Source organism: Trematomus bernacchii, unplaced genomic scaffold (genome assembly GCF_902827165.1).
Source record: "Trematomus bernacchii unplaced genomic scaffold, fTreBer1.1, whole genome shotgun sequence".
Taxonomy (NCBI): domain Eukaryota; kingdom Metazoa; phylum Chordata; class Actinopteri; order Perciformes; family Nototheniidae; genus Trematomus; species Trematomus bernacchii.
The window spans coordinates 2710324-2738252 of record NW_022987792.1 but is presented as its reverse complement, the minus strand read 5'-3'; the positions used below and the strand labels follow the sequence as shown (position 1 = coordinate 2738252).

The window sequence follows — 27929 nt, the reverse complement described above, 5'->3', positions numbered from 1 at the left end:
CCTTGGGTCTGGGGGACTGGGATAATTACTGGAAACCCAGATGGGGGCAGGGAACGTCCTGGCTGTAAATGGCCCTTTCTTTTCGGCCTGATTGGGGCTGGTCCACTCCCCCTTGTTGCTCCTTCATTGGCCCAAGCAAACATCAATCTGTTGATTTCCAGGTCGCCCTCAAGTTTGAAACTTTTTTTTTTTTTCACAAGGAGTAGGAGGAGGAGGATTCGGGTTACAAGTTGTAACCGATCTCACGGTGCAGCAGAAGAAACACTCTTTCAATAATTCACACTTTGATACTCGAAACAAGAAGGAGCTGCCGGGAGGGTGCTGCTTTTTTTTATCCGAGGAAAAACAAGCGAACAAACAGAAACATGAAGTGACTTTCCCTGCGCTGCCAGGATGAAAACTTGAGATTTAAATCCGATTTAGGTGTCTTCTTGTCGGCTTACCTTTCTCCTGAGTCCCGCTGAGGTGAGTCCATCATGTCCTCTTAACGGTCGAGTAGTTTTAAATGTAACATCTCATAAACTGACACTAACGGTCGTGTAGTTTTAAATGTAAGGTCTCGTAAACTCAAACTGACATTAACGGTCGCCTAATATCAGAGGCCTGTGTGGTCAAATCACACCCACATTATTAGCCCGTTATCATGTTTATTTGTGTCCTTTTAAGCCACTTTTTCACGGTTTAAAACGTATATTAGCTTCATGTAACTACGTTTTGTTTGCTAGCTTACTTATCTTTCTGTGACAGGCTTTATTTTTACTACGAAGTTAGCGGAAGTAACGGTCAAGAATGTCAGTTAGTCAACCTGTTGGAAAGAAAATCCAAAGTAGCCTCAAACCACATTAGTTGGTTATATATTTGGTCAAATATTATGCCACATTATCACAGTACACAGACATCCAAAAGAGAAACCAAATGTAAGTAGTGAGGGGAAATATTACACAACACAATATTGTTTGCATGGGTTTTGGATTATCAAGGTAATGGGCATTTCTTTTTTTAAGGTTGACTATTTGTCTCACTTTCTTTACACATTTCTTATGTTTAGGTGAATTGCCAATGAGTAGGCTATTGGCTACCCAAATATATTACAATTAGGCACCATTATCAATGGATGTAAGAAATATAACATATAAGGTCGCTCTTAGTTTTACTTAATGGATTGTCCAAAATTGATTTCCAGTAACGGATGAGTGTGTCTCAGTTCAATATAACCAAATCTCATCAGCAGGAAGGGGATGTGGAACACAGTAAAAGTTGCTTATCCAGTTAAGCCCCATGCCCCGTTTTGCCCGTGTTGGGCAAAACGCAACATCTTGGAAGAAACAGTGTCTGAGGGCTTCTTAACATTTAACAAACTATGAATGTGTCATACCCACTTAACGGGAAGAAACTCAGCTATCAGACAATATTAACAATTTTTAGCTAAACGAAACACAAAGGTAATACCAAGCTTCTGAATTAGCCCTGAGCGAAAAAATGCTAACGCACTTAGCACAGAACTCACGGTAAAATATCCTTATTACTTATCGGATCTGCACAAACAAGATATCAGATTAAAGCTGAGATTCCACATATTCTAGAAATATAAGTATCATCACTCGCGGCAGGGGAAGCAAACCCAGACAACACACCACGTAGCTTTACGGAGCAAAAACGGCAAATATGTCTTATCTTTTGCTGTTTCTGATCAAAAGTTGTGTCTGTGTCACTTTGAAATGATTACTGATAATCCATCATCATATTTATGTCAATAACGGAGTTTTCATAGCTGCTATGATAGCTACGAGAGTGTATGACAGCTTCCGGTTTTGGGCATTCTGGCTACGCATCACTCATTCACCAATGGGTAATGTTTAGATGGATTTTAGGAACTTCCCCTCGATTCTATTGGCTCTAACGGTTCAAAAGAGGTGTCAATCATCAAAATCGACCGAGGGGTTCCAGAGATATGGCAAATGCACCCAAATGACCCCAGAAGTGTTTTCTTTTGCTAAACCTCTCTAAAAAGGTCAAATGTCACTTGTTTTGCATCAATCTTGATACAGGGTACTTATTATATGTTATAGTTTGGATTCCTAAAGATTTTAGTCTTCAATCCCATCATTCAAGGGTGGTTTTCACAATAAGTAATGGTTTTATTTTGGACGGACACTATAATTTAAATTTTTTTACTATGTTCAATCTGAATTTACTTTAAAATAAAAAAAATCTATATTGATTCTGACTTTTCTACATCCAACTCACAGGTTTATCATTACTTTGAGAAAAAATATTATTAATTTACCCCTTTTAGAAGTGAAGATATAGTCATTTGTTCTGGGAATGTCATTTCCTGAAAATGTCATTTCCTGAAAAACAGGTTCAGGGCTTAACTGGATTTATTAGGTTTATATTTTATTGATAGTCATGAAAAACATTGCAGAATAGTTAACCATATTTGGTGTCATGTGAAAGCAATGTTTGGAAATCTTTCATTGATAGCATCTCAATGTCAGACCTTTTGCTGGACTTTCCACCATCTTTGCTGAATCTTATAAGAAAAAATATTTAAAATTGTAGTTTGCATACTTATTCCTACCTTATATAATAGCCTCAATATATATGATCTCCATCTTTTGCAGTAATTGGATAAAAGACAACACTTTTTCAAGAGCACCATACATGGAACATATAATGATGCAATGATAGTATGTTTAACATCCATGTTGAAGTTCACAACTTACCATTTCTTAAGAAATAAAGTACTTCTAAAAACTAAACTGACTAGACTTTCCTCCCTGCTAGTTTAAACGCCTATTAAGCTTGTATGTGGCTCCAGTGTCTGAGTTTCCAGACTGAGACTGAAGACATGTGTTTTGCAAACACTGATATGTTTTGTAACACGTTGCTGTGTTTACGTTGTAAAGCTTTGAGTGAGGATGAATGGCTTCAGTGTGCAGCGGGGCTCTGGCAGGTAACGACCCACATTATCATGCACTGCCTCCACACACATGTCGGATGAATTACAGCCTTGGATCAGGACTCACTGCCTCTCCCTGTGAGTGTATCAGTGGTGAAGCGATATGGTGATTCTTAACCGTCTCTGTTCAAGTTGCCAAGGCGTCTTTGTGTCTGTGTTGTTGGAAGCATTGCTGACAACCATTGAGCTGAAAAATGCATTGAAACTGAAAAACTGCAGGATTTTATTTCAACTACTTCTGTATTAAATTATATCAGCCAATGTTCCTTAAGACACAGATTAAATGCCATTTAACTTTTTTTGAATCCATGAATGTATTAAGCAGCGACTATTTTGATTTTCGATCAACTTGTTTCAGCCATTTTTCAAGCAAAATGCCAAACTTTGACTAGTTTCAGCCACTTAACTGTATTTATCAAAGGTATGTGAATATCTTTGGGATTTGGTAAACAGTAAATCGGCAATATGGTAACAAATACTGATTAATTTCATTATACATAATTGTTTGGACTATATAATGATCGGAAATTGTTAAAAATGTTCATCCAAATTTCCTATAGTCCAAGGTAATGTCTTTTAAATGCGTTTTTTGGCAGTCAAAAAAACCCAAATATTCACTGTATTGTAATATCAAACAGGGAAAAGCTGAATATCTCCATATTTGATTGGCTGAAAGCAGCATTAACCAGCAGTTAAATGACCTGTTTGGCATGAGGCCCCTTTGAAAAGAACCAATATCTTCATTGTATGTAGAATATATTTGGGTTTTAGTCTTCCTATTTTAAAACTATTTTTTGCCATTTTGTTGTATAAAAGATGAGTCAGCTCATTCATATGATAATTGATGACTATAATCGTTAGCCCTAAAATAATCCATTTGATGTCCATTGGCATGGAAATATAGAATTACAATAAAAGTCCTTTTTGTTTTTAGATTTCATCCTTGACTGGTTTTAATGAATATTAGCTTTTCATCATTAATCATAGCTTTGTGCTTCACAACAGCTTCATTATTGTTTCAGTGCATTGTGTTTCTGCAAGACAAGAAATAATAATAATGATATACGATAATTGCCCGTCAATGGCAGGATTTAGTGAGCCTGCTCTATGTATATTTCAGTGTAACTGTAGATCCCCGCCTCCCAGTGTCTTTCTAGAACAAGACAATAGTCAGGTTGCCATACTTCCCACCCCTATGCCGTTTTATGAAAGGCTTGAAATCGCAGTGGTAATGCTGGAAACACTGGAGAGAAGCCATGGTAACTCCCCGAACAAAACCAGAAAGGTGTTGATCTGCTTTTGACTACGCTGCAAAGTTCAGCCGAGCAAACAGGTGGCCTCCAGTTTCCCTGGAAACCCGAAACACTCGGAGCATGTGGCCTCGTCTGAAAGAGCAGAGCCGCATGTCCTGCAAACATCACGGCATTGTTTGAAAATGAGACACGGACCTTTCTGCTAATCATTCGAGATTAGACCGGGGTCATTTATTAGTCACAAAGTAAAGTGCTTTCTGTTTGCGCTGAATGATTTCCATTCCTGCTGGTCAGTGGTGGAAGAAGTATTCAGATTCTTTACTAAATTAAAAGGGATAAAACCATACTATAAATATACTCTGATAAAATGAAATGTTCTCCTTTTGGAAATGATACTTAAGTGTAAATCAGAAATCCTTTATTCGTCCCGACAGTGAAGGGGACAGTATAGATAAAAACAAAATAAACAGTAGTAGACTAACTTGTACACTTAAAACATCTTTTCTAAAGTTAAGAGTGGCAGCATTATAGAAATATTTTATCATATAAAAGTAGAAGCCAGATAACAGCAGGTAATATTGAAAGGATAAAGTAGTGCAAAAAAAAGTAATACCAAAACCATATCAAAATGTACTTAAAGTATTAAAAGTAGCCAATGCATAAAATAACAAAAAATGAATGAAGAAAACCCTAAATATTATATAAAATAAGCAGGAATATTATTTAAGTATGTATGGATGCTAATTAATTATCTCCTTATGTAACAAACTCATGTCATAGTTAATAAAGTTGTTCCTTATGCAAAAAATGTTTTTAAAGTATATTTTTCTTAATTTTTATATAAAACTGCCTAATAAAAAGTAGCTAGTAACAATGAGAGTATAATAAATGAAGTGCAGTAACACAAAATAATGTTTGAGGAGCACAAAATGTCCTTACCCCAAGTGAAGGAGTTCAAGTATCTTGGGGGTCTTGTTCTCGAGTGAGGGAACAATGGAGCGTGAGATGGGCCAGCGGGAGTGGTACTGCAGTCGCTTTACCGCACCGTTGTGACGAAAAGGGAGCTGAGCCAGAAGGCAAAGTCTACCGGGCCATTTTCGTTCCTACCCTCACCTATGGTCATGGAGGATGGGTCATGACCGAAAGAACGAGTTTGCGGATACAAGCGGCCGAGATGGGTTTTCTCCGCAGGGTGGCTGGCGTCTCTCTTAGGGATAAGGTGAGAAGTTCAGTCATCCGGGAGGGACTCGGAGTTGAACCGCTCCTCCTTCGCGTTGAAAGGAGCCAGTTGAGGTGGTTCGGGCACCTAGTAAGGATGCCACCTGGGCGCCTCCCTAGGGAGGTGTTCCAGGCACGTCCAGCTGGGAAGAGACCAAGGGGTAGACCTAGGACCAGGTGGAGGGATTATATCTCTTTGCTGGCCTGGGAGCACCTTGGGATCCCCCAGTCAGAGCTGGTTGATGTGGCCAGGGAAAGGAACGTTTGGGGCTCTCTGCTGGAACTGATACCTCCACGACCCGACCACGGGTAAGCGGGAGAAGATGGATGGATGGATGGATGGATGGATGGAGCACAAAATGGAAATACTCAAGTAAATTACAAGTCCTTCCAATTTGCATTCAAGCACAATACTTGAGTAAATGTACTTAGTACATTTCCACCACTGCTGTGGTTTTGCCCCTCCATTGACCCAGTTAACAAATGACGCTCTCTAGAGGCTTGAGGTGAATAAAATGGCTCTTAATGTGCCCTGCGCTTATGTCCTTAATTAGAATGTCACAGGCCCAGACATCCTTCATAGCTCAAGCACCGGTTAGCACCTTGATTATGTCTGGCATTAGGTGCAGTGCTGCTAATTATACTGCAAATAATATGTCATTAAAACTTGGACCTCGCACTCAAAGTGATACTTGTGGAAGTGATACGTCAGCTTGAGACACAGGTTAAATAACAGACATTTTAATTTAATTTACTTGTAGATTCATGATCAACTATCTTGACTATTTAATCATTGTTTTAGCCATTTTTCAAGCAAATATGCCAAACTTGTCCTGGTTTCAGCTTCTCAGTTGTATGGATTTGCTGCTTTTCTGTTTTATAGCATATTTAAAGAGGACATAATCTGCTCTTTTTCAGGTTCATATTTGTATTTAGTGTCTCTACTGGGACATGTCTCCATGCTTTAATGTTCAAAAAGCTCTTTATTTTTCTCATACTGTCTGTGCTGCAGCACCTCTTTTCACCCTCTGTCTGAAACCAGAGCCCAGTCTACTCTGATTGGTTAGCTGGCCGGCTCGGTTGTGATTGGTCAACCTCTTAGAGATGTCCCGCCCCTTAGCCTATCACGTACGATGTGTTGGAGCGCTAGCCAATAGAGTGCCACAGTGACGCGTCCTGTGACGCGTCCTAAAACCCATAAGTTAGCATTTTACCACTTCCGGTTCCGGTTCGACAAAAAGCAATGCAATTTCTCCATAGGATTTTGGAAAATAGCTCGAAATAAGGTCTGTGGTTGACACACATTGAAGAGACAGATCTCGTTTTGTTCAGCCGGATAATATCCACATGTCTACCCTACTTTTATAATTTTCGAATCATAAATCTAATTGATAGATCCAAAATCCTATGGAGAAATTGCATTGGTTTTTGTCGAAGGAACCGGAAGTAGTTTACTTCCGGGTTTTAGGACGCGTCACTGTGGCACTCTATAGGAGCAGGAGTGTTACACAGTGATGTCACTATGTTCCGGAAGTAAATAAAGGAGTCAAATGGAGGCGTTTTAAAACCTATAACGCACTACAGGGAACAGAAAAAGCTCAATAAAGCCCCTGGATATCGTTGGTTTTGGACTGTACATTTGCAACAGGGCAGCTAATAACAATTGTTGTCATTATAGATTAATTGTGTGGTCTCTAAATCCTTGAAGTAAAGTGGAATGTAAAGTGAAACGCTTGTGAAAGTGAATGGACTGCCCTTTATTCTTTGTTAATCCTTCCTTTTGTGTGCTATTTCAACTGAGCTTACCATAAAACAACAGAATTGTAATGCTAGAACAAATGTTTTCAGTGTGCGTGTTGTGCTGGCCCTCAGGCAGCAGCGACTGTATTCCCAGTCTTATTTTGCATGCGTAACACTGACTGATGTTCCTAAATTAACAGCATCCGCTCACAGTCACTGGCCTCCTTTTTATTGTGGCACTTCACCCTTTTTCCCTCATCTCTGCCCCGACCTGTTGCACCGACTCATCCTTAGCCTCCGGTCTATTTCAGTCCAAATCGGCGAGGCTGAATTATTAATCCCCCATCCATTATGCTGATGTGTTAATTATTAATTGTTCAGCTGGCGCATGGCAGATCTGAGAAAACTGTTAAAGAAGTGGAGGATGGTGCCCGGTGTCTGAGCGAAAGGCACTTATTGGCCAATTCTCTGCAGATCTGCACAGATGATAACTGTGTGGGAGGATTACAAAGTCACTGCAGCATATACCGTCATGCAAAGATCTACAAAGCATGCATGTCTCACATATCTGTTCGGATGTAATTATGGCTCTCATGTCAGTGTGCACAAAGAGCCATTATGCAGACACACTCGCCTGTCGTATATAATAGTCACCTCTCTTATTAGCAGTCACTGGTGTGCAGCATCTCGAGAGAAGAGCGAGACAAACACTACAAAAGTTGATGAAAGATGAAATTGCGGCATCCTGATATCCTGCTGTTGTTTCCCTCACAGTGGAGCGGTTACTTGTCCTTGTGTGTGAACACAAAGCACGGATGTTCCTTATATAACAGCCAGGACTGTCTATTGTTTCTCAAATTGGCAACGGGTTATATCATACAGCTGGGGGAGAATCTGCGGAGAAAGACGTTTTCAGATTTTCCCGATAACAATTCATTTTAATGACATCCGTAATGCCTTCGGTTATGATCAAGAAGCTTTTTTTGTTTTTAAACTTTCCCTCAAGGGGACCACAGTTTTCTCGTTATTTTGTGAAATGTTGTGAAGCTTTTATTCAAAACCGGCTTTGGAAAAGATGGTAATGTTTGTAGACTTCAAATTTTTTTTTTTTAGCCACCTTTTATTCGTGGGAGTTCAACAGCAAAAGCAAACACAACGTTGAAAGTACTGTGTACACAGTGAAATATCATTTAATCCAGCCCTACAGTAAACACTTCCTTTAAGATGCTTATCATGTTGATTGAGTGCCCCATTGTATTGTTTAGAAAGTCTTTTATATTAGAGTTGAAATGATAGTTGGGAGACAGAAATATAATAAGTAACCAGTTAAATCTGAGCAAACGGTTGAATCAACAGAAGTCTTTTCACAGGGTTCCAATAGGACGACAGATGTTACTGTTAGGATTTCCATACTGGTCCGTCTCTTTAGAGGTGAGATGATTAGTTGATTAAAGAGGGACATATTTACATGCACTAAAACCTATAGAACACACTACATGGAAAGGGAACACCCCAAAAAGAATAATATTAATGAATGGATCATGCAATGTACAAAAAATCCAGTGCAGATTATTCAATAGTGAAATGTGTTGGTAGCAGCATCCTTAACTTGAGCCTGTGTGCGATACTCATAGTATTCATGTAGTTTTTAGTATTTTTTTTTCTATTGCACAGTTGAGAGCAGCAGGAAGCAGCAGGAGGGAGGAGGGAGGAGGGGGGGGGGCGACATATGGTGAAGGTCATCGCCCTGGAGGACGTCTCAGTCACATGGTGTGTGTCTTGGAGCTTAAAAGGATAAATTAAAAGGAAAGTTTGGGTTGTTTGAAGAGGAGTTGTGTGATGTACTTCAGTGTGGTAACTACAGTAGGCGATAAGCATGACCCCAAGTTGGAGAAAACAGACAGAAATAACAAAAGCATTGTGGAGCAGGGCAGCAGCAACACATGAAAGAAATCAAAATCAGTTTAAGTGTTTGCTCTAATTAGAATATTCTCACCAATTAACCTTAAGACAGCACCTTTAAGGTCCTTACACACCAAGCCGATTTCGGCCGTCGATAGATGTCTGGCCGTCGATGAGCGTCCTGTCGCCCTATTCAGATTGGTGTGTCCCGCCCCGTCGTATCTTCCGCCGCCGATTCAACATGTTGAATCGAAAGGCTGTCGGCTAAAGGCCGTCGGCCAAATAAATCACTCTGATTGGCTGTTCAGCTTAGCGAATCAGTGCATGAGAAGCTAAACGGAAGTGAGGGACCCAAACAAACGATTAAGAAGGCAAATCTGAGATTTAATTTAACTCCAGCTCTCGACACAGGTTCGGGAAAGCCCCATGAGCTTCTCGCTGAAGAGTGAAAATGGAACGCACACGCTATTTGTTGTTTGTTTATATCACGCAGTCTGTTCTTCTTCTCTCGGTGTATCACGCAGTCTGTCTTCCGGTTGTTGCCTCTTTTGAATGACGAATACACACTACCGCCGCCTGCTGGTAAGGAGAGTTATTGCCACTCACGCATGCGCAGTTCGTACGTGCTACTTGGCCGTCGGCTGAAGTCTTTGTGGTGTGTTCCAGTGCGACTGTTGGCCAAGACGCAGGAGACGTACGGCGACACAAACAGTCGTGTTCCGTCGGGACTTTGGAGTCAGTTTGGTGTGTAGGCCCCTTTATATGTAACACAGTGGCCACAATGACTTTGATTGCACACTGTACTTCATCTTGATATGTGTATGTACTTTTGTTATTCTGGTGCAACTGTTAAAAAAACCTAATTTCCCCTTGGGAATTATCAAAGTATTCTTATTCCGATTTATGAGTGGGAACTGAAGTCACAGACTCCATTGACAAACTAAAAAGTAATTTTACCTTTACAACACACACGTTTCTGATCGTTATTGTGTGACTTTGCTTTGTTCGGATTCACCAAAGTCAGAAATAAAACTAGCTTCTCATTTGAGGCAGCAGTAGACCAGACACGCTTGTATCATACGAAGGTAAAATTGCTTTTTGTGTCAATGGGGTCTGGTTGCTTTGAAGAGAGCATGCTTTAGTTTCCTGTTAGAGGGCTGCAAGGTAAAGCTGTGAAAATATTCTAAATATAGCATTCACAATATTTAGATGCCTCTCGACAGTACAATGCTATACTTCCTGTCTGTTTTCTGAAAACTGGGGGTGTGCAAGACTCCATCCACTGTATAAAACACCCTGACCTGACATGTTCAGTACGCGGTGTAAAAAGGGGTTACTGATGGGCAGATTATACGGTTGTTTGTGTGATTGCATGATTGTGATTTGCTCAGAAACTTACTTTCTCAGAGCAGTAAATCCTCACAAACAGAGCTGTGTTCAGTAATCTTCTCCATCCTGCAGCTCTGGAGGTTTTCTCAGCTGATGGAGTCCTCTCTGTCAGGGTCACAGTGTTCAACCGTCCATGTGACCACTCATCCCTGCAGAATATGAAAGTCGTGACATTTCCTGCTGCCATCAACCAATCACGAGAAGTGTCACGGAAAGTTCTCTGCCAAAGACTGTGGACAATAGAATCGCAATCAAGTTTATTGCCCGGTACGTTTAATCATATAAGGAAATTGCATTGGTGTACGATGGTGCAAACATAAACAACATAAGAAGAAAATAAGTTGTAAGAGAAGGTCAAAAGTTTAAGGATTTTTGAGTAAACATTTAGTAAAGTGCATTTATAACAAACTTCAGTGTGTTATATTTTGAAGTGTTGGGCTGTGCTGAGACTGTTTTTTCCCCGTAATTTTAAAAGCTTGATTGAGGTAACATTACGTAATTTTTTTGGAAATAGCCAGACTGTTTTCAGCCTAAAATAGATGTAAACAATAAGGGAAAAAAGTCAAACCTACAATATTAGCTTTTCACTATCTTATAGACGGTTAAATAAAATGATTCATTTAAAGAAAATAAAGTATGCAGATTATTATCAATTAAAGGTAGGGTAGGTAAGAATGGAGAAACCAGCTCGAGTGCGCTAGAATTTGAAAGTACGCAGCCGAAAAAAATCTGCCCCTTCCTTCAGACTTCCTCACAGAGCCCCTCCTCCAACACACACGAACGCACACATGACCAATGAGGGCACGAGATAAGTTTGTGCACAGATGGAAGGCTGACAGGCAGGTAGGCCATCCAGTTATTTTAGCCAGGCCGGCTCAGATGATTGGTCGTGCTTTTTACAGCGCCACGGCTTCCACAGATGATATATTTGTATGTATTTATTGTCAAAGCATTTAATGTATTCATTGCTATCGGGATGTTAAGAGCATTCCATGGAATATAACAAAAAGTGTTTCTGAAGTGAATTACCTACAACACCTTTTAATAGTGAAATGAGTTGTTAGCTGCAGCACTAATTTGAATCCCTTTGAAGGTCCCCTATTATGCAAAATCTACTTTTTCGTATTTTTATACATAAACATGTGTCCCCTCTGTATAAAGAGACTCTGAAAGTTTCAGGAACAAATACCTATAAAAACCGGTCTGAAAATGAGCTGATTGGATTTTGGCCACTTTGTGATGTCACAATGTTTTTTGGCTTGTGTAACCATTAGCCAATCACCAACCAAGGTAAGGACCTTTAAGCTTCTGACATATGATCAGTAGATAAAAGTCGAGTAATCTTTTCTGCTGCCTTCAACCAATTGCTTGTCACGGAAAGTTCTCTGCCAAATCTTTTTTCAGCAACTTTTAGTGGCTAAACATAGAACATGTTTTTATTGGTTTTCTGGGTTTATCCTGGCTGTTATCAGCACCACCAAGCTGTCTAGATTGGCAGCAGGTTTTAGAGTTTGGTTATTTTCGGTTGCTGTGGCCTCTTCTTGCTCGTGAGGCACGATGGTGTGCGTTTGAGGGGGCGGGAGCTACAGGTGTATCCAATTTCTGGCTCCTTCTCACCTGTCACACCTCGGCTTCAGTTTGACGGACACATGAGTGCATTCGATGCCGAGGAGGCTGTATCCCTTTAGAAAACCAATGCCACGCTCACATCATGTTGGATTTACTCTAAATATGAGCTGCCAAAAGGGAACAAAATGTTCATGTTGAGTAGTATTTGTCGATTTTGTGGATGTACTTTCCTGTAGAGAGCTCCTTTTCGGTCTTTATATATAGCAGTAATGGATTAAAAAACTGCAGCTGGTTCAGTAACATGTATTTGGGTTTGTTGTTGTCCTCTTGGGCTCTTTAAAAATTGTGATTACCTTCTTCTGTGATTTGAAGGGCTGAATCAAATGTAGTTTTGGCTTATGACCACTTGAAGAGAAGCTATTTCTTCTGGAGATCTCTTAATAGTTGATGAGTTGGAAACAGTTCATTGAGTTCAACCAGTGCTATTGGTTGGTAAAATGTCTGTCTTTGGTTGTTTTTATATGAAGGATTCAGGATTAAAGGATCCACTATTTTACAAGAAACAAGACATAACAGTGTTTAGCCGTGCAGCTTGATGCAGTTTGTAGGAGTAAGGCAAGTTTATTTATATAGCACCTTTCAACACAAGGCAATTCAAAGTGCCGTGTTGTCATGGGGACAAAAGGCAATATTTTTGTCATGTTGAACTTCAACAAATAAATACTTTTTACTAGTTTTAGTACCTAAATCTCAATGACGTCAAGACATTAAGTTCACGTTTTAGAAAAGAATAACAAATCTGCCTGTTGCATGAATTAAACAGTCTCTATTCTGCTTTTTGGGGCCCTCTCCTCCAGTGTGTTAAATAGGTTTTTGTGCATGTAAATGGTCTGCAAAGGCTAAAATCCCTGTGTTCCCTCCAGAGGGGATTTCCCACACACTCCTCTCTGCCTGAAACACCTCCATTGGACTCCCTTTTATACTTCCTGAACATAGTGACATCACTATGAAACACTCACGTTTCTATTGGCTAGCGCTCCAACACATTGTATGTGATAGGCTAAGGGGCGGGACATCTCTATTTGGTTGATCAATCAAAACAGCCGGCCAGCTAACCAATCAGAGCAGACTGGGCTCTGGTTTCAGACAGAGGGTGAAAAGAGGTGCTGCAGCACAGGCAGTATGAGAAAAATAAAGAACTTTTTTAACATTAAAGGGGACCTATCATGCAAAATGCACTTTTTGATGTCTTTTATACATAAAGATGTGTCCCCGGTGTGTCAGGGAACTCTCGCAGCGTCAGAAAATAAAACCCTCTCTCTTTTCCTCCGTACCCAAATCTCTAAAAACGGGGATACAACGGAGCTGATCCAGATTTGCGTCCGATATGACGTAATATCTGAAATGTAGGCTGGCTTTACACCCACGGGCCTATCAGAAAACAATGCCCGACTGTTTTGGACGTAATATGGGCGGTGCATGTTTACATTAGCATCGCTAACACTCAGAGCTAACCTGTACTGGAGAGCATGTGTGTGAAGAAGCAGGAAATAAAAAGGAACTCACCTTGTGGTATAACCGGCAAGAGAGAAAACCTTTGAGCTCCATACTGTTTCAGAAATAATCCTTGATAATCCATGATATGGCGTTTCATCACGGCAGTATTTAGTTTAGACAGTAGCTGCCGGGTCCCGCATGAGCTCAGCCCCCTCCTTTTTTTTATTATAAATTTATACCCAAAATCAGCACTTTTGAAACAGGAAGTGAAACAGAGGGATATGAGGCATGGCTAGAATGGGTGATCTGTTTGGTATTTTGAGAAAAACACTTCATAGACATGTTTTTTGTATATTTTTATATATCTGAGACCTATGCTATTGCCTAAAAATAGCATGATAGGTGACCTTTAAAGCATGGAGACATGTCACAGTAGAGGCACAAAATACTAATATGAACCTTAAAATGAGCAGAATACGGCCCCTTTAAACTGGTTAGGCTAGCTACCTCTTTTTCTCAGAAATCGGCCAATTTCAAAACTATAACTTGTAAAACTGATATGTTGTGTGGCTTTTCACCAAATCACGAAGTAAAGCTTGACACAACATTGACACTGACAGGATTACTTTCCATCAGTAGCAATATCTGGGTTGTTTGTGGGGGAAAATATAGGAGATGAAATAGTTTTTTGGAAGTTGTGAATCGATTCAGAGTGTAAGAAGAATCTTGACTCTTACATAAATCGTTTTTCTTTCCACCACCTTGAATCACAGTCTTTTTCTGACCTCCATCCCTCCTGTCTGCACCTGCTGCAGGGTGTGAGCGTCCCTGGCTTGGAACATTACCCAGACTCCCTCACTGCCATCAGACATCCATCTAACCCCGTATAGGGTCCAGTTTCATTTCCATGAGTCATGTTTGCTTAGCGTTTTTCCTGCATGTCTTGTTTTACTCGAGCTGATGATTGTGTAGCTCGTCCGCCTGCAGTAATTACGCTGCTGCAATCTGTCTTTGTTTTTCATCCTCAGCCGCAGCGAAAACAGACTCATCAGAGCGCAGATGTTTGATTTCTGCACGAGGCGTTGGCTGTGTATTTTTGCACTCAGCAGTTTTCATTGCTGTCATGTCTGATTCAGCCTTAAATCCGTTAAGATTTCACCTCTATAAATACTATGGAGACGCTGTGTCAGTGCTGGCCTGGCTGTCCCTGAGCACCAGACTTCACAGGCCATTTAGATCTGGCACTAACCACTCTCATGCTGCACAGTCACCCAAAAAAAAGGATTTCTTGATCGAAAACCATTTCATCACTCAGAGCTCTTCTTCTCCCCAAGGACCTTCTTTCTTGAGATTTCTCGTTTTGGCCAAATAAGAGGGAGGAAAGAGAGGAGTGAAGATCTCCCTCCATCTAAAGGATAAGAGTGCCAGGGGCTGATATATCACTCTTCATCTGTGAGGGAACACGGATGATCTGTGGTGCCAAATTAGGATGGGCAATATGGCCCAAATCTTTCCAAATGGTTTACTAGAACCATATGGTACTTAATCACATTTGGATATATCCTTTATTTAATTGTAATTTAGTTCATCGCTACCTGAATAAACAAAATTAAGATATGGCGAGGTCAATCAAACCAAGACATCATGTGAGAACAGCCATCGTGTGAGAGGGGTACAGGAATGAGTCAGAAATCTGAAATGATTTAGCATTTTAAACCTCATCTCAAGTAAATGTTTTTGAATGAGCTTTTGGTTGTTAGCTTGAAATAAGGTCTGTGGTTAACACAAGCTGAAGAGACTTAGCGGTGGTGACGTGAAGTCATGTGACCGTGTGTAGATCGTTTATAGCCGAACGTTAGCTTTCATTTCCGGCGAATACATTTCAAGCTTCAACTATAATAAATGCGGTGTTAATATGGGGAGATTATCCAAAACGTCTAATTATCATAAACATGTGTTTTTTACACGGAGCAATATTCAAAAGTCCAAAGGAGAAATCCCATTGCTTTTAGTGAAGGAGCCCAGCGATGCTAACTACCAGGTCCGTGAACAAAAATCCTTCATCCCTGCTACACTGCATTGCAGAGTGTTTACCGGTAAACACATTTCTACTACTTTCATATCGCCCAGCCTTAGTGTTAAAGTGTTGGTATTCATGTGTCTGAAGTCCCTCTATTACATACTTTACTTTTGTGTTGTTTGAGGACAGGCCACACACAGAGTTATGAGTGGCTCCGACAAGAGTGGAGTTTAATGGGCAAAACGAAATCACCCTACAATCTGAAAAAGAGCTTTCTTAATGTGCCATTACGGCACTTTTCTAAACTCTGGAGAGGAGGTGGATGCAGACTAACTCTAAGTGTTGCAGTAAGCTATTGTCCTCCTGAGGCTCATCGCTGTGATTACAGCCTTACAGCCTGACAGATAGACAAAGTGATTATTTTCAATCACAGCTCACACAGATATAAAGCTCTCAGGTTTTTTTCCCTCCTCCTCCATTCTGATCATTAGTGTCTATCTCCTTGTTATACATTTCACACTCATTGCATCAGGGTCTGTATAACAAGTGCTGCAAGTTTAGAGTTAGAGAAGCGGTCGATGGGGAGCTGCCGGTGGTGGTGGTTGATCAGAAAAGCCAAAGGCCAGATTAAAAGCCTGCAGCACTTATCTACTGAAATTAGTACCGTTCTAGATCTGTGCTGCAGCCAATTGGTTTCCAGTTGGTTCAACTCACGAAACACTTAAAGGTCCTTACACACCAAGCCGATTTTCGTCGTCGATGGAGTCTGGCCATCGATGACGTCCTGTCACCCTACTCAGATTGGTGTGTCCCGCCCCGTCGTGTCTTTTCGGCCGTGCCGACACCTTCCGCTGCCGATTCAACATGTTGAATCAGTAGGCTGTCGGTAAAAGGCCGTCGGCCAAAGAAATCACTCTGATTGGCTGTTCAGCTTAGCGAATCAGTGCATGAGAAGCAAAACGGAAGTGAGGGACCCAAACAAACGATTAAGAAGGCAAATCTGAGATTTCATTTAACTCCAGCTCTCGAAAGCCCCATGAGCTTCTTGCTGTAGAGTGAAAATGGAACGCACACGCCATTTGTTGTTTGTTTATATCACGCAGTCTGTTCTTCTTCTCTCGGTGTATCACGCAGTCTGCCTTCCGGTTGTTGCCTCTTTTGAATGACGAATACACACTACCGCCGCCTGCTGGTAAGGAGAGTTATTGCCACTCACGCATGCGCAGTGCGTACGTGCTACTTGGCCGTCGGCTGAAGTCTTTGCGGTGTGTTCCAGTGCGACTGTTGGCCAAGACGCAGAGACGTGAGGCGACGCAACAGTCGGGTCTGTCGGGACGTGCTCTTTGGTGTCAGATTGGTGTGTAAGGACCTTAAGAACCATTTAGCTTTTCCACCGAGCAGACCTGTAGGAGCCTCGTCATGACATTTACGTCACTGCTATTCTCAGCAACATCAGCATGAATATGGAGGCCAGCAACTGTACGTCACCTCCTGGCGAAATTTCTGGTCCAAACAAAAAATCGCAGCCAAATGGAAATAGTTTCATCATGCCTAAAAGCTGATGTGTCGTGTATTGGACGTCAAACAACAGAAAGATCCAAAGCTAAGATTTTATTTACTTTTATTTGGTGAAAAGATGGTAAAATATCTTTGTCTTCAGGCCTTCCACAGAGAGGACGGAGATTGTGATCAAAGAGACCCGGTCGGTCAATGCTGTACTTCTGTGGGAAACATCCCAGCTACATTATGATGCTAATGATGCTAACATCAATCTTCTGAGTAGACATTTGTAATGTCTAAAGTCAAAGTATTGATTGTAGGTGCTGCATTGAAATATAACACACTGAAAACCCAAGGGTATCCCAGTGTAAGTGTTAGGATGCTGTCTGGCACTCGTCCAGCGGCAGATTGTCCGACATCCATCCCATATTGCTTGATTTAACTATATATATTGACGCCAATCAATGACTTCCAATGACATTGTTTGATTGTTTCTGACCATCGTAATTGGGCTCCTTGTAGATACAAATTGCTCCGTTTTCTAAATGTTTTGATTTGATTAGCAAAAAACTCAGAATCTGTATTTACTGCCAGTCAAATGTTTTCACCCAAAAAGGGGCGGGGCCATGATGTGGAGGGAGAGTACCCAGGTGGGTTGCTCTCATCGATATGCCGTTTTCTACGGGCATATTTGACCGCCATAATTCTCACTATTATCCGTCTTCTGGTCCTCGCCATAAACTGTCTTATCCCAGGTTAATCTTGCCCTAACCTTGGCTCTTGGTGTTGGCTAAAAAGATAGTTTGGGGCAGATTTGAACACATTTTCGGGTCCGAAAGCCAGCGTCTCTGCAGTGGAAACACAAGAAAATGGTTCACATACAGACAGGTTTTCCTGCACCAGCCCTTTAGCAACCTAGGAACAAGGTAAAGGAGAGGGGGAGTAAAACTGGCACAAGACAGTAAATAAATGACCTCTCATTCAACACCTACTTTTCCCTCCATGTCTCAGGATTGATATATAACACCACCCCCCTCTCTCTCTCGTCTTGTGTCTCCTCGCGGGGAAGCTTCCTGCTGACGCTCTCTCCAAGGAGTCGTATTGATATTCTTAGAGAGGCATTGCAGAGAGAAAGAGAGGAGTGGGGGGGTGAAAGTCATTGTAGCTGCAGACACTCTGCCTTCTAGTACCAACAGTAAGAATCACAAGTCACCCAGCAAGATGTGTCACTATTCATTCTGTCTGCTGCACTCACACTGGATTTTCTTATTATTATTCCAAAGCGCATGGAAAGGCAATTTGCCAATCATGCAGATTTTCAGTTAAGCTTTCGGGTAGCTTTCATGTGGAGGAGATTAAGCCCCTATTGTGATGTGAATGGGACACTTTGCCTAAACGTGTTTATTGTATTCTCTCTGTGACAGTCGCCTATTAGGCTGAATTGAGCATGCTGGTGACAGAGAGAGGTATTAAGGAAATAAGATCTGACTGTTTTTTTATTTTATCCCCCTGAGGTACAAGAAGTGCTTTATTATTTTCCTGTGGTTGCAGCACAATAAGGCTGGGTATTGTTTAAAAATGTCCCAATACCGGTGCTGATCCCATACAAATACTGTGCTTATAAACGTGTTTTGCCTCGAGAGGAGAAGAGATTAGTTCATTAAGTGATTAATCTGCAAATACTCTGTTAACCGTTTAACGTGCAACAGCTCCAACCTTTCTCTGATGTGATGATTTGTTGCTTTTCTCAGTTTTATGTCATAGTAAACTTTATGTGTTAGTGTTTTGGACGGATGTCGAGACATTCTCTAAATGTCACCCTGACCTCCAGGAAACTAACGCTGACATTTTCACCTGTTTCTGACATTTAAGGCGCAAAACAATGGACTGATAAGAGGAAACAATTGGCAGGTTAATCGATAATGACAGTAATATCTAGTTGCAGCCCATGAATGAACTAGTGAAATCTTCTCAAATTGTTAACTTGCCTCAATTAAAATGTTTGGTCTTATAGTGGCAAATACATTTAATTAATCTTTTAAAAATGAGCATAAAAAAGATGGAGCATTCAATACCAGCTTTTGGTTCTCGACCGTTTTCATACATGCCAATATGGCAAGGCAAGGCAAGGCAAGGCAAGTTTATTTATATAGCACCTTTCAACACAAGGTAATTCAAAGTGCTTTACAAAAATGGAAGACATTTTAAAAATGGCATTTAAAATCAGTCATTAAAAAGGAAAGATAATAAAATAAACATTAAAAGAAAAAATACATGGATAAAAGTTAAAAGTTACAGTGCAGTTTAAGATGTGAATAGTTCAATTAAAAGCAGCGGCAAAAAGAAAAGTCTTCAGCCTGATATGATCAAATATCGAGGGCTTATTAACTGACAAAAAGTCAATGTAACTGCTCTGCCTGTAGCCCACCTGAGCTCTGCATGTGTGCTCTTATATAGATACATAGGACAAATTGTGCTTATCAAGATATAATAATAATCCATTAACTGAACCCGAAGCACAAAAAGGCAATTAACTGAATATAAATGGGGAAAAAATATGCAATTTATATGGTTCAAACAAGATATTTAAAGAGATGTTGGATCCTACAATACCTCTGATGAATCAGAATGATGTTCATCTTGGTAGGGACTGAGTGAGGTCTGTTTATCATCATCATCATCATCATCATCATGAGGAAACAAACAAACAATTGCATCTAAATGTTTAGTTTTCACCTACAAAACTCTGCAGACAAAAGCCGAAACAGTTTATTTGATAAGCTGAGTGACAGAAAATCTGAAAGCATTTTGATTTAGATTGTCATTAAGTTAATTTTCCAAATAAGTTCAAAAGCAAAAATGACATTCAATCTGTTGTGTCATCTTTTTGCGTGTGAGAATTTGCAGATTTTCTTATATTTTGACGTAAAATTGTTGATAAACTCTTTGAAAATCTAAGTTTGACAATGTTTATTTAAAAAAGAAAAAGGACAGCCTTGGCTTTTGGTTATGTATGAGGTTTTTTATTAGCAATGTTAATGACAATAATTGGTAGACGCAGACCTGTTGTAACATCATTAAAATGAATTCTATGGAGTTGCTATTTGATAAAACTAATAATGCTTTCATTATCTGTATAATTGCATCGGAATATATTTTAGAAAACGGTGGCCATGTCAAAATGCAGCCATCATTCATGCTTGCGGTTTTTGAAAAACATTTTATATTTCTCGGCTTTCCCGTGTACTCACAGGTTGGTTTCCTTTGAGAGTGGTGAAGGTTAGAGAGGGGGTGTATGGGGAAATAGATTAATGTTATTTTTCAAAAACCGAGTGTACACACCTGAAGAAGCGACCTGCAGAAGGCTTTGAGTCGCGCCGGCTGAAGTGATGCTGCCTCATTTGAAGAGGAGAGATTGAAGAGTGGGGGTGGAGTATGACCTCCGCTATTCATGAGCCTCCAACATAGGGGGAGACTTTCACTGAGTCATTCTCACACACTCTAGGAAATAACATCATACATAAATCAAGCAACACGCGTGCTGGGAATAAGTTTGCTTCACCTTCACACACCTGCACACTTTGTTCTCCGGGTGCATTCAGATCACACTGCTACCTGCCTTCCCTCCTGTAATGGCTCTTTCTTCTCTAACCACCTCGCGGGCCGCCAGCCAGAGGGGTTTCTGGGACTAATTTGACAGCTGCCACGGCTCATTATCTAATAAAGGGGACAGCTCTTGGCCCTGCAGTTTAAGCCGTGTTAGTGCAGATGTTATTTGTAATAACCTCACACATTGCTTGCTGTCAGCGTGTTATGTTTGGCCCTTTTTCTTTCCTGATGAGCTGTTATTTTATTGGAACTCAGGGCAATATCTGGAGAAACTCCCTCTTGAGGGAACACAGGGATTGTAGCCTTTGCACTAAAACCTGTATAACACACTACAGGAAAGGGAAAACCCCAAAAGCAGAATAGAGACCCATAAAAGGTACAACTATGAGAACCTATAGTATATGTTAATAATCATAGGACATTACCTTTAAAGCTTAAAGCTAACTTTATTTTTCATTTACCTTGCTATAGTTCTGGAAATGGACGAACATGCTTTAGTCACACAACATGCAGGCGTCCGGTTAATGTACTGATAGTTTTGGGTTGCTGTGCATATGTTAAAGGTCACCTATTATGAAAAATCCACTTCTTCATGTCTCTTCTACATCACCATGTGTCCCCTCTTCTCCATGTCTCTTCTTCATCAACATGTGTCCCCTCTTCTTCATGTCTCTTCTACATCAACATGTGTCCCCTCTTCTTCATGTCTCTTCTACATCACCATGTGTCCCCTCTGTGTAAAGAGACTCTGAAAGTTTCAGGAACAAAGATTCTCTCTCTTTTTGTCCTGATCCATTTCTATAAAAACCTGTCTGAAAATAAGCTGATCAGATTTTGGCCACTTTATGATGTCATAACGATGTGTTGGCTTGTGTAACCATTAGCCAATCACCAACCAAGGTAACCACCCCCCCCCCCCCCCCCTTATCACCTGAATCTCCTCCTAGAGCACCATTGATATATCTCTCAGAGGGGCGTGGGGAGGGGCTCCTTATTTTCATCTAAAGTCAAGTCAAGAATCAGCACTTTTGAAACAGGGCTGAAACAGAGGGGATTATGGGTAATGCTGCAATGATCTGTTTGGTATTTGGAGCCAAACATTTCAGAGACATGTTTTGTGTATATCTGAGACCTATAATATATTGATGTAAAAACAGTATAATAGGGGACCTTTAAAGACGAATAAACAGACAAGTAAAAATGGCATTCGTAAAGAAAGGAAACGTGTCCACTCATTACATGCATAACCAATGAGTTTACCATCCTCTCTCTCTCCTCCCCCCCCAGTCTTCACCATGGACTCCTTCAGCACCAAGAGCTTAGCGCTGCAGGCGCAGAAGAAGCTGATGAGCAAGATGTCCACCAAGAGCATGGCCAACCTGTTCATCGACGACACCAGCAGCGAGGTGCTGGACGAGCTGTACCGCGTCACCAAGGAGTTCACGCGCAACCGCAAAGAGTCCCAGAAGATCATTAAGAACCTGATCAAGATGGTGGTGAAGCTGGGAGTTCTCTACAGGAACAACCAGTTCAACGGAGAGGAGCTCATCCTGGTGGAGAACTTCAGGTAGGAAGCAAGATGAAGGAAAGGAGTAGTTTGATGTTTTGGGAAATGCCGTTTTTTTTTGTTGAGAAATTGACACTGTCACTACCCGATCTGCCCCCCTGCCCGATCTGCACTGCGCATGTGCGAGATGGTCCGCCATATTGGACAACTCCATACGGCAACTCTAATAGGACATTTGACGTCTAGACGGCTGCCCGATTTGCATCGTCCATGCGCGAGTCATAAACGTCTGAAATATCTATACAAAAATATTTTGTTATTTTATTTGAAATAAAATGAAGGACATTCACAGTTAATGTAATTAGATATAAATTATGAATGCCATACATATTGCATACATTCACAGTCAATTTTTCTTCAGTATGTATGATAGCTGTCTAACAGAAGTTAAATCCATTTCTCACTTATTCTGACAATGTACTTAACCCAATAGAAGAGTTGTTAAATAATAGTGAAGTCACGTTGTAATAACAATAACTCATCTCTCTCGTTCAGATTAATATTGTCGGGTTTTTTTGAGTGTTCTTTTTCTGCTTTGCCAAACGCCACTGTGTCAAGTGTCCTATTAGAGTTGCCGTATGTAGTTGTCAAATATGGCGGACCATCTCGCACATGCGCAGTGCAGATCGGGCAGGGGGGCAGATCGGGTAGTGACAGACACCACTTTCATGTCAGTGCGTTGAGTGCAGAGTAAGAGACAGGAAGCGATTAGCATACTTTAGCTTAGCATAAAATAGAAAGCAACAGCTGGCATTGCTCTGACAAAGTTAAGAAATACTCGTACCATCACTGATGCTTATCTGCTTTGTTTCATCTGTACACAATACATAAAATAACATTTTAAGGTTAGAGGTTATAGGCCTGAACAATTCTCTAGATAGCCTGTTATTAATCTCCAGACATGAGGAAGTATTAATCAACTTGTATTTCCCAAAATGTTAGAATCAAGAGCTTTTATCACATCCTAATATATTTAAATTACACAAATATAATGTGTTTCAGAAGATGGTAAACCTTGAGAGTAGTCTCGCACATCTCCACACCTTATTTTAGGAGAAAGTGCTGCCCGAACAAATCATAATTCTTCACACCAAGGGAAAACAAAAGTAGATCGGGGGTTGTTTTTATTTCTTTAAATCAATTACTAGCATCTCAGGGTACACTAGGCCTAGGAAGCAGAATCAATGCCCTTGTAAAGGAAAAACTTTAAATCCCCTTTCGTATTTTACAAATGAAGAGGCGTGGGCACTGCTGCTAATACACAGAATTGAACCAAACAAGCTTTATTAGCATTCGAATAGAATAAGCCATTAGTGTTATCTGTGTATGCCTGAACATCGTGTAACAGCCGTATCGCTGACTATCGCAGTAAGTATATAGGAAGGTGAGTCCTGGCATTAAAACAACCTAATTATCGAAGAAAAAAGCAATTTAAAACATTAAAAAAACACATATATGTAACCCATTCATCCCAAAAACTAAGCAGACCTGCCTTATTGCATGATCTATTTTCAAGTAAAAGGTTGCTAAGTAGGCGGTGTATATATATACCAGTGTTTCCCATACATTGATTTTTATTTTTTGGATAGTGAGGTGGGCTGATGATCGGAAGGTTGCGAGTTCAAATCCCGCCTGGAACACCACTACTAGTGTGCCCTTGAGTAAGGCACTTAGCCCTCAGTTACTCCAGGGAGAATGTCCCTGTGATTGGTCATTGTAAGTCGCTTTGGAATAAGGCGTCTGCTAAATTGTAAATTATATTTTTGGGAGAATAAACCCCACAGATCCTCAACTCCGGTGTGTCTCACTCATTAACAACGCAGCACAGAGCAACAAGAACGTTGTCTACAGTAGCCATGAACTCGCATGTATTTTCTAATTTGAGGGGGGGGTGGATGCGTGGGCCACCCGAATAGGTTAACACAAATTCTGTGGGAAACACTGTATACTGTATTCAAAACAGTATAAAACAACAATCAAGTGTCCCTGGTTGAGAACCTTCAGAAGAACTGAGGTTCAAGTTCTGTGTCCTGCTGATGGAAGCAAATGAAATTGACTTTTTACATCACTTAATATTTGTCCCACTAAAATAGTCTTACTCAGCTCGGAGGCATGCGAGGCTGAAGTGCACAGTACGGAGATTATATTAGCATGGGGGGGGGACAACACTACAGCCGACAGAGAGGGGAGTTTTCTAACTTTTCAGTAGAGAAATCACTCGGCAGCAGTTTCTATTTTTACCTCCCTCTGCTGCCCTGACAGCCCCTCTCTCTCTCTTCTCGTCTCTCAGGAAGAAGGTCCACACTCTGGCCATGACGGCGGTCAGTTTCCACCAGATCGAGTTCACCTTTGACCGCCGCGTAATGAGCGCCATTCTGAATGATTGCCGCGAGCTGCTGCACCAGGCCATCAAACGCCACCTGACGGCCAAGAGCCACTCGCGGGTCAACCACGTCTTCAATCACTTCGCCGACTGCGACTTCCTGGCCAATCTGTACGGCCCGTCGGAGGTTTACCGTGGACACCTGCAGAGGATCTGCAACGGGGTCAACAAGATGCTGGACGAGGGGAACCTTTGACCTCCGTTTGGCTCCTCAACGGGCATCTTTTACCTCCCAATGTGCAAGATTTATTTTTTGTTATTTTTAAAGGTGACAATCGTGTTGCATGTGTGTGCCTTTCATCCATAACACTGACAATATCTCGGCTAGTTATTCCAAGAAGAACTTTTCAACTCTTATCAGTATATTCAGGGATAAGAGCCATGGCAACTGTGCCTTTTATGAAAATAGATTTAAGGGTTTGATCCGTTACTTAAAGGGACAGAATTGAGGCACAGGCCTTCAGTCACGAGGAGCTTTTAATGGACCAAGATGTATTTTGCGAGCAACAGGAGACGGGTGATGTTTTTTGGTTCTTTCCATCTAAATGCTGACCTCCAACAGGCTCCTCAACGGGCACCTTTTACATCCAATATGCAAGATTTCCTTTAGTTTTTTAAAGGTCACAATCATTTTGCATGTGTTTGCCTTTCCTCCGTAACACTGAAATGATGTCTGCTAGTTATTCCAAAGTTTCTTCCTCTTCAGACGGACTTTTTGTCACTGTTAAGAGATGCTTTTTTACAGAATCCAGGCACAGGCCTTCAGTCACTTGCAGCTTTTAATGGACCACAATGTTTTTTTGGAGGCACCAGGGGAAGAAAGCAAGTGAATTCCCATCTTTTCTAAATGTCTAAAGTAGTGTTGCTCCTCAACGGGCACCTTTTACGTCCAATATGCAAGATATATTTTGTTTTTTTTAAGGTGACAATCGTTTTGCATGCGTGTGCCTTTCATCCGTAACACTGAAAATATCTCGGCTAGTTATTTCAAAGTTTATTTTTCTCCAGATGGACTTTTTGTCACTGTTTTTTCTCTTTTATGAATGTAAAACTTCGTGCTCTTATCAGTATATTCAGGGATAGGAGCCTTGACAGCTGTGACTTTTTATAAACACACATTTTAAGGGCTTGATCTCTTGCTTAAAGGAACAGAATCCAGGCACAGGCCTTCAGTCTCGAGGAGCTTTTTAATGGACCAAAAGGTTTTTGGGGGCACCAGGAGAAGAAAGCAAGTGAATTCACATCTTTTTTCTGAATACCGGAGGATATAAAGATTTTTTTGTGTTACACTCAATCCCAAATAAGCGCTGTACTGTACTTTCCCGCAAAAATGAAACCATGTGAAACCGTTTTAGTAATCGTACGTTTTCCAGCAACATGCACTGAACTCTGCAGAGGCCTTTTGTGTCGGATAAAACCCAGCGTTTCCCAAAGATGAAGTATTCAGGTCGAAGAGGAACTGGAGGAATTTGACTACGCTGTGTGCGTGTGTTTTTGAATGTGCTGCTTGGTTAACATCATGCTCGGTGAAAAAAACCTCCCAACTGTGTTTATAAACGTCAGAATCTCAGCAAGGGGAGCGGCACAATGTGTCACCACCGCTAACGTTTCCCTAGCGTTCTCATCACAGATCACAGTCAAACTACTCATCATAAGAGAGGTGCGGGGGTATTTATTGTAGGCCGACCCAGGAAAGTAGCATCTCCCTGGTTCCCTGGACAAAAGCAATGTGGTTTCTCCATTGGATTATTGCAGCAAATAATCTGTCTCAAACAAACGTTTACGATACTTACAGGTGTTGATCAGCAGAAGAATCTCCGCATATTAACAGCACGTGAATGATTTCTGAAGTAAGAAGCTAACGTTAGACTATAAAGGAACTACATCGATACACGATCACATGACTAATGTTGGGCGTGATGACGTTTAGTCGTCTCATTTAGACACTTGTTAGCGACCGCTGTTTCCGGATTATCTATTGGGGGTATTTACTGAAGTATTTTAAGTCATGGAACAAAAATCTCTTCAGCTTGACCCTAACCACAGACCCTATTTCAAGATTCTAATTTAAAAACACATTCACAAAACCATTGACTTCCAGATGTGGGAACCAGAAGCGCTAAAATTCTGTTCTGGGACTCATTCCTTCACCTCACTATTGATTTGAAGCCCAGTGTCGGTTTAATAGATGAATCGTCGCTGCCTCAGGTTCATCCAGAAAACCATGGTTTGAATTCTCACAGATTTGAACTCAAAAGGCTTCCCAGGAGCGTTGGGATGAAAGGACGGACCGCAGCTCGGCGTCCGTGCAAAAGGCCAGGCGGGGTTTTAGTTGAGAGATTAGAGCTCACACAAACAGTACCTGATTGTCCTCTAACGCTGCAATTACACTCCCCACTCGGCGGCGGGATAATGGCCACTCTCCACCTCGCTTCGTGGTATAATGTGACGTAGATCTGTGTTTGTTTGCGCACTGCAAGTCCCCTTTATAACGGACAGAAAGAGTGTGGTTCTTCCTCATAACGGAGAATATGAATACTCCTGAAATCTCACATAATAGCCTTTTTTTTCTGTTTTTTTTCTGTATCACTGAGCCTGTCTGGGAGATTGTTTTGTTCTGCGGCCTCATTTTGTATTCTGTGTGTGTGTGTGTTTGTGTGCGTACCTGTGAGAGAATTGGAAATGGAGCCGTGTAATAAGCACTGTGCTTCTTAAACGTCCTCACTTCATCCACAGCTTCTCCCTGCCAAAGAAACGAATATTAATGCGAGAAACATTACGAAAAAGAAAACGGTATGCACTTGATAATTTATAGTAACGGTGATCATGAAGATGGTGGCTGTTGTGGGGGTTTTTACTTCAAATTCACCTTATTAGTCCTTTTATATAACATGAGCATATTGTCATTTGTTAGATTTATCTTTCACTGAATCAAAAAGTAAATCCCTCTGGTTGATTGAATTGTCTTTAAATGCCATTTTCTCCATTCCCTCCACATCTCAGGGTTAAATCTCCCTCGGTATAAAACCCATGACACACTAAGTAGAAATAAGCAGCAGCCCCTCTTATATTTTACTTAAGCCCTCAAACTAAGCATACTTATTTTGTTTTTTTCTATTATGTGAATTTGTATTTTTGACTCATGTACATATGATTGTGTCTCTATATTGTATCCAAATATAATACTTTTTTAAAACAATACATTTCGTGTCTTTTGAATCTTTTCTACTACATGGTGGGATTTTCCGGGCCAGATCGAAGGGGCGGGCGGGGGGGGGGGGGGGTAATCTGACTGTGTGACCTGGATTCAGTCGCTCTAA

General features: G+C 41.0%; 1 protein-coding gene across 2 annotated transcripts; it reads left to right on the top strand.

Moving 5' to 3' along the window:
• Nucleotides 1-12: 12 nt before the first annotated feature.
• On the top strand, nt 13-27810 carry tnfaip8l1 (tumor necrosis factor, alpha-induced protein 8-like 1). 2 transcript variants are annotated; one of them, XM_034149782.1, is made up of 3 exons: nt 13-465; nt 21947-22226; nt 24517-24805. In XM_034149782.1, the coding sequence occupies exons 2-3, from the start codon at nt 21955-21957 to the stop codon at nt 24803-24805; spliced, it is 561 nt and encodes a 186-aa protein (XP_034005673.1). In that variant the 5' UTR covers nt 13-465; nt 21947-21954. The 2 variants fall into 2 exon arrangements, with proteins under 2 accessions (XP_034005673.1, XP_034005674.1); XM_034149783.1 differs by lacking the exon at nt 13-465 and having other exon boundaries at nt 21955-22226; nt 24517-27810.
• The last annotated feature ends 119 nt before the right edge of the window (nt 27811-27929 follow it).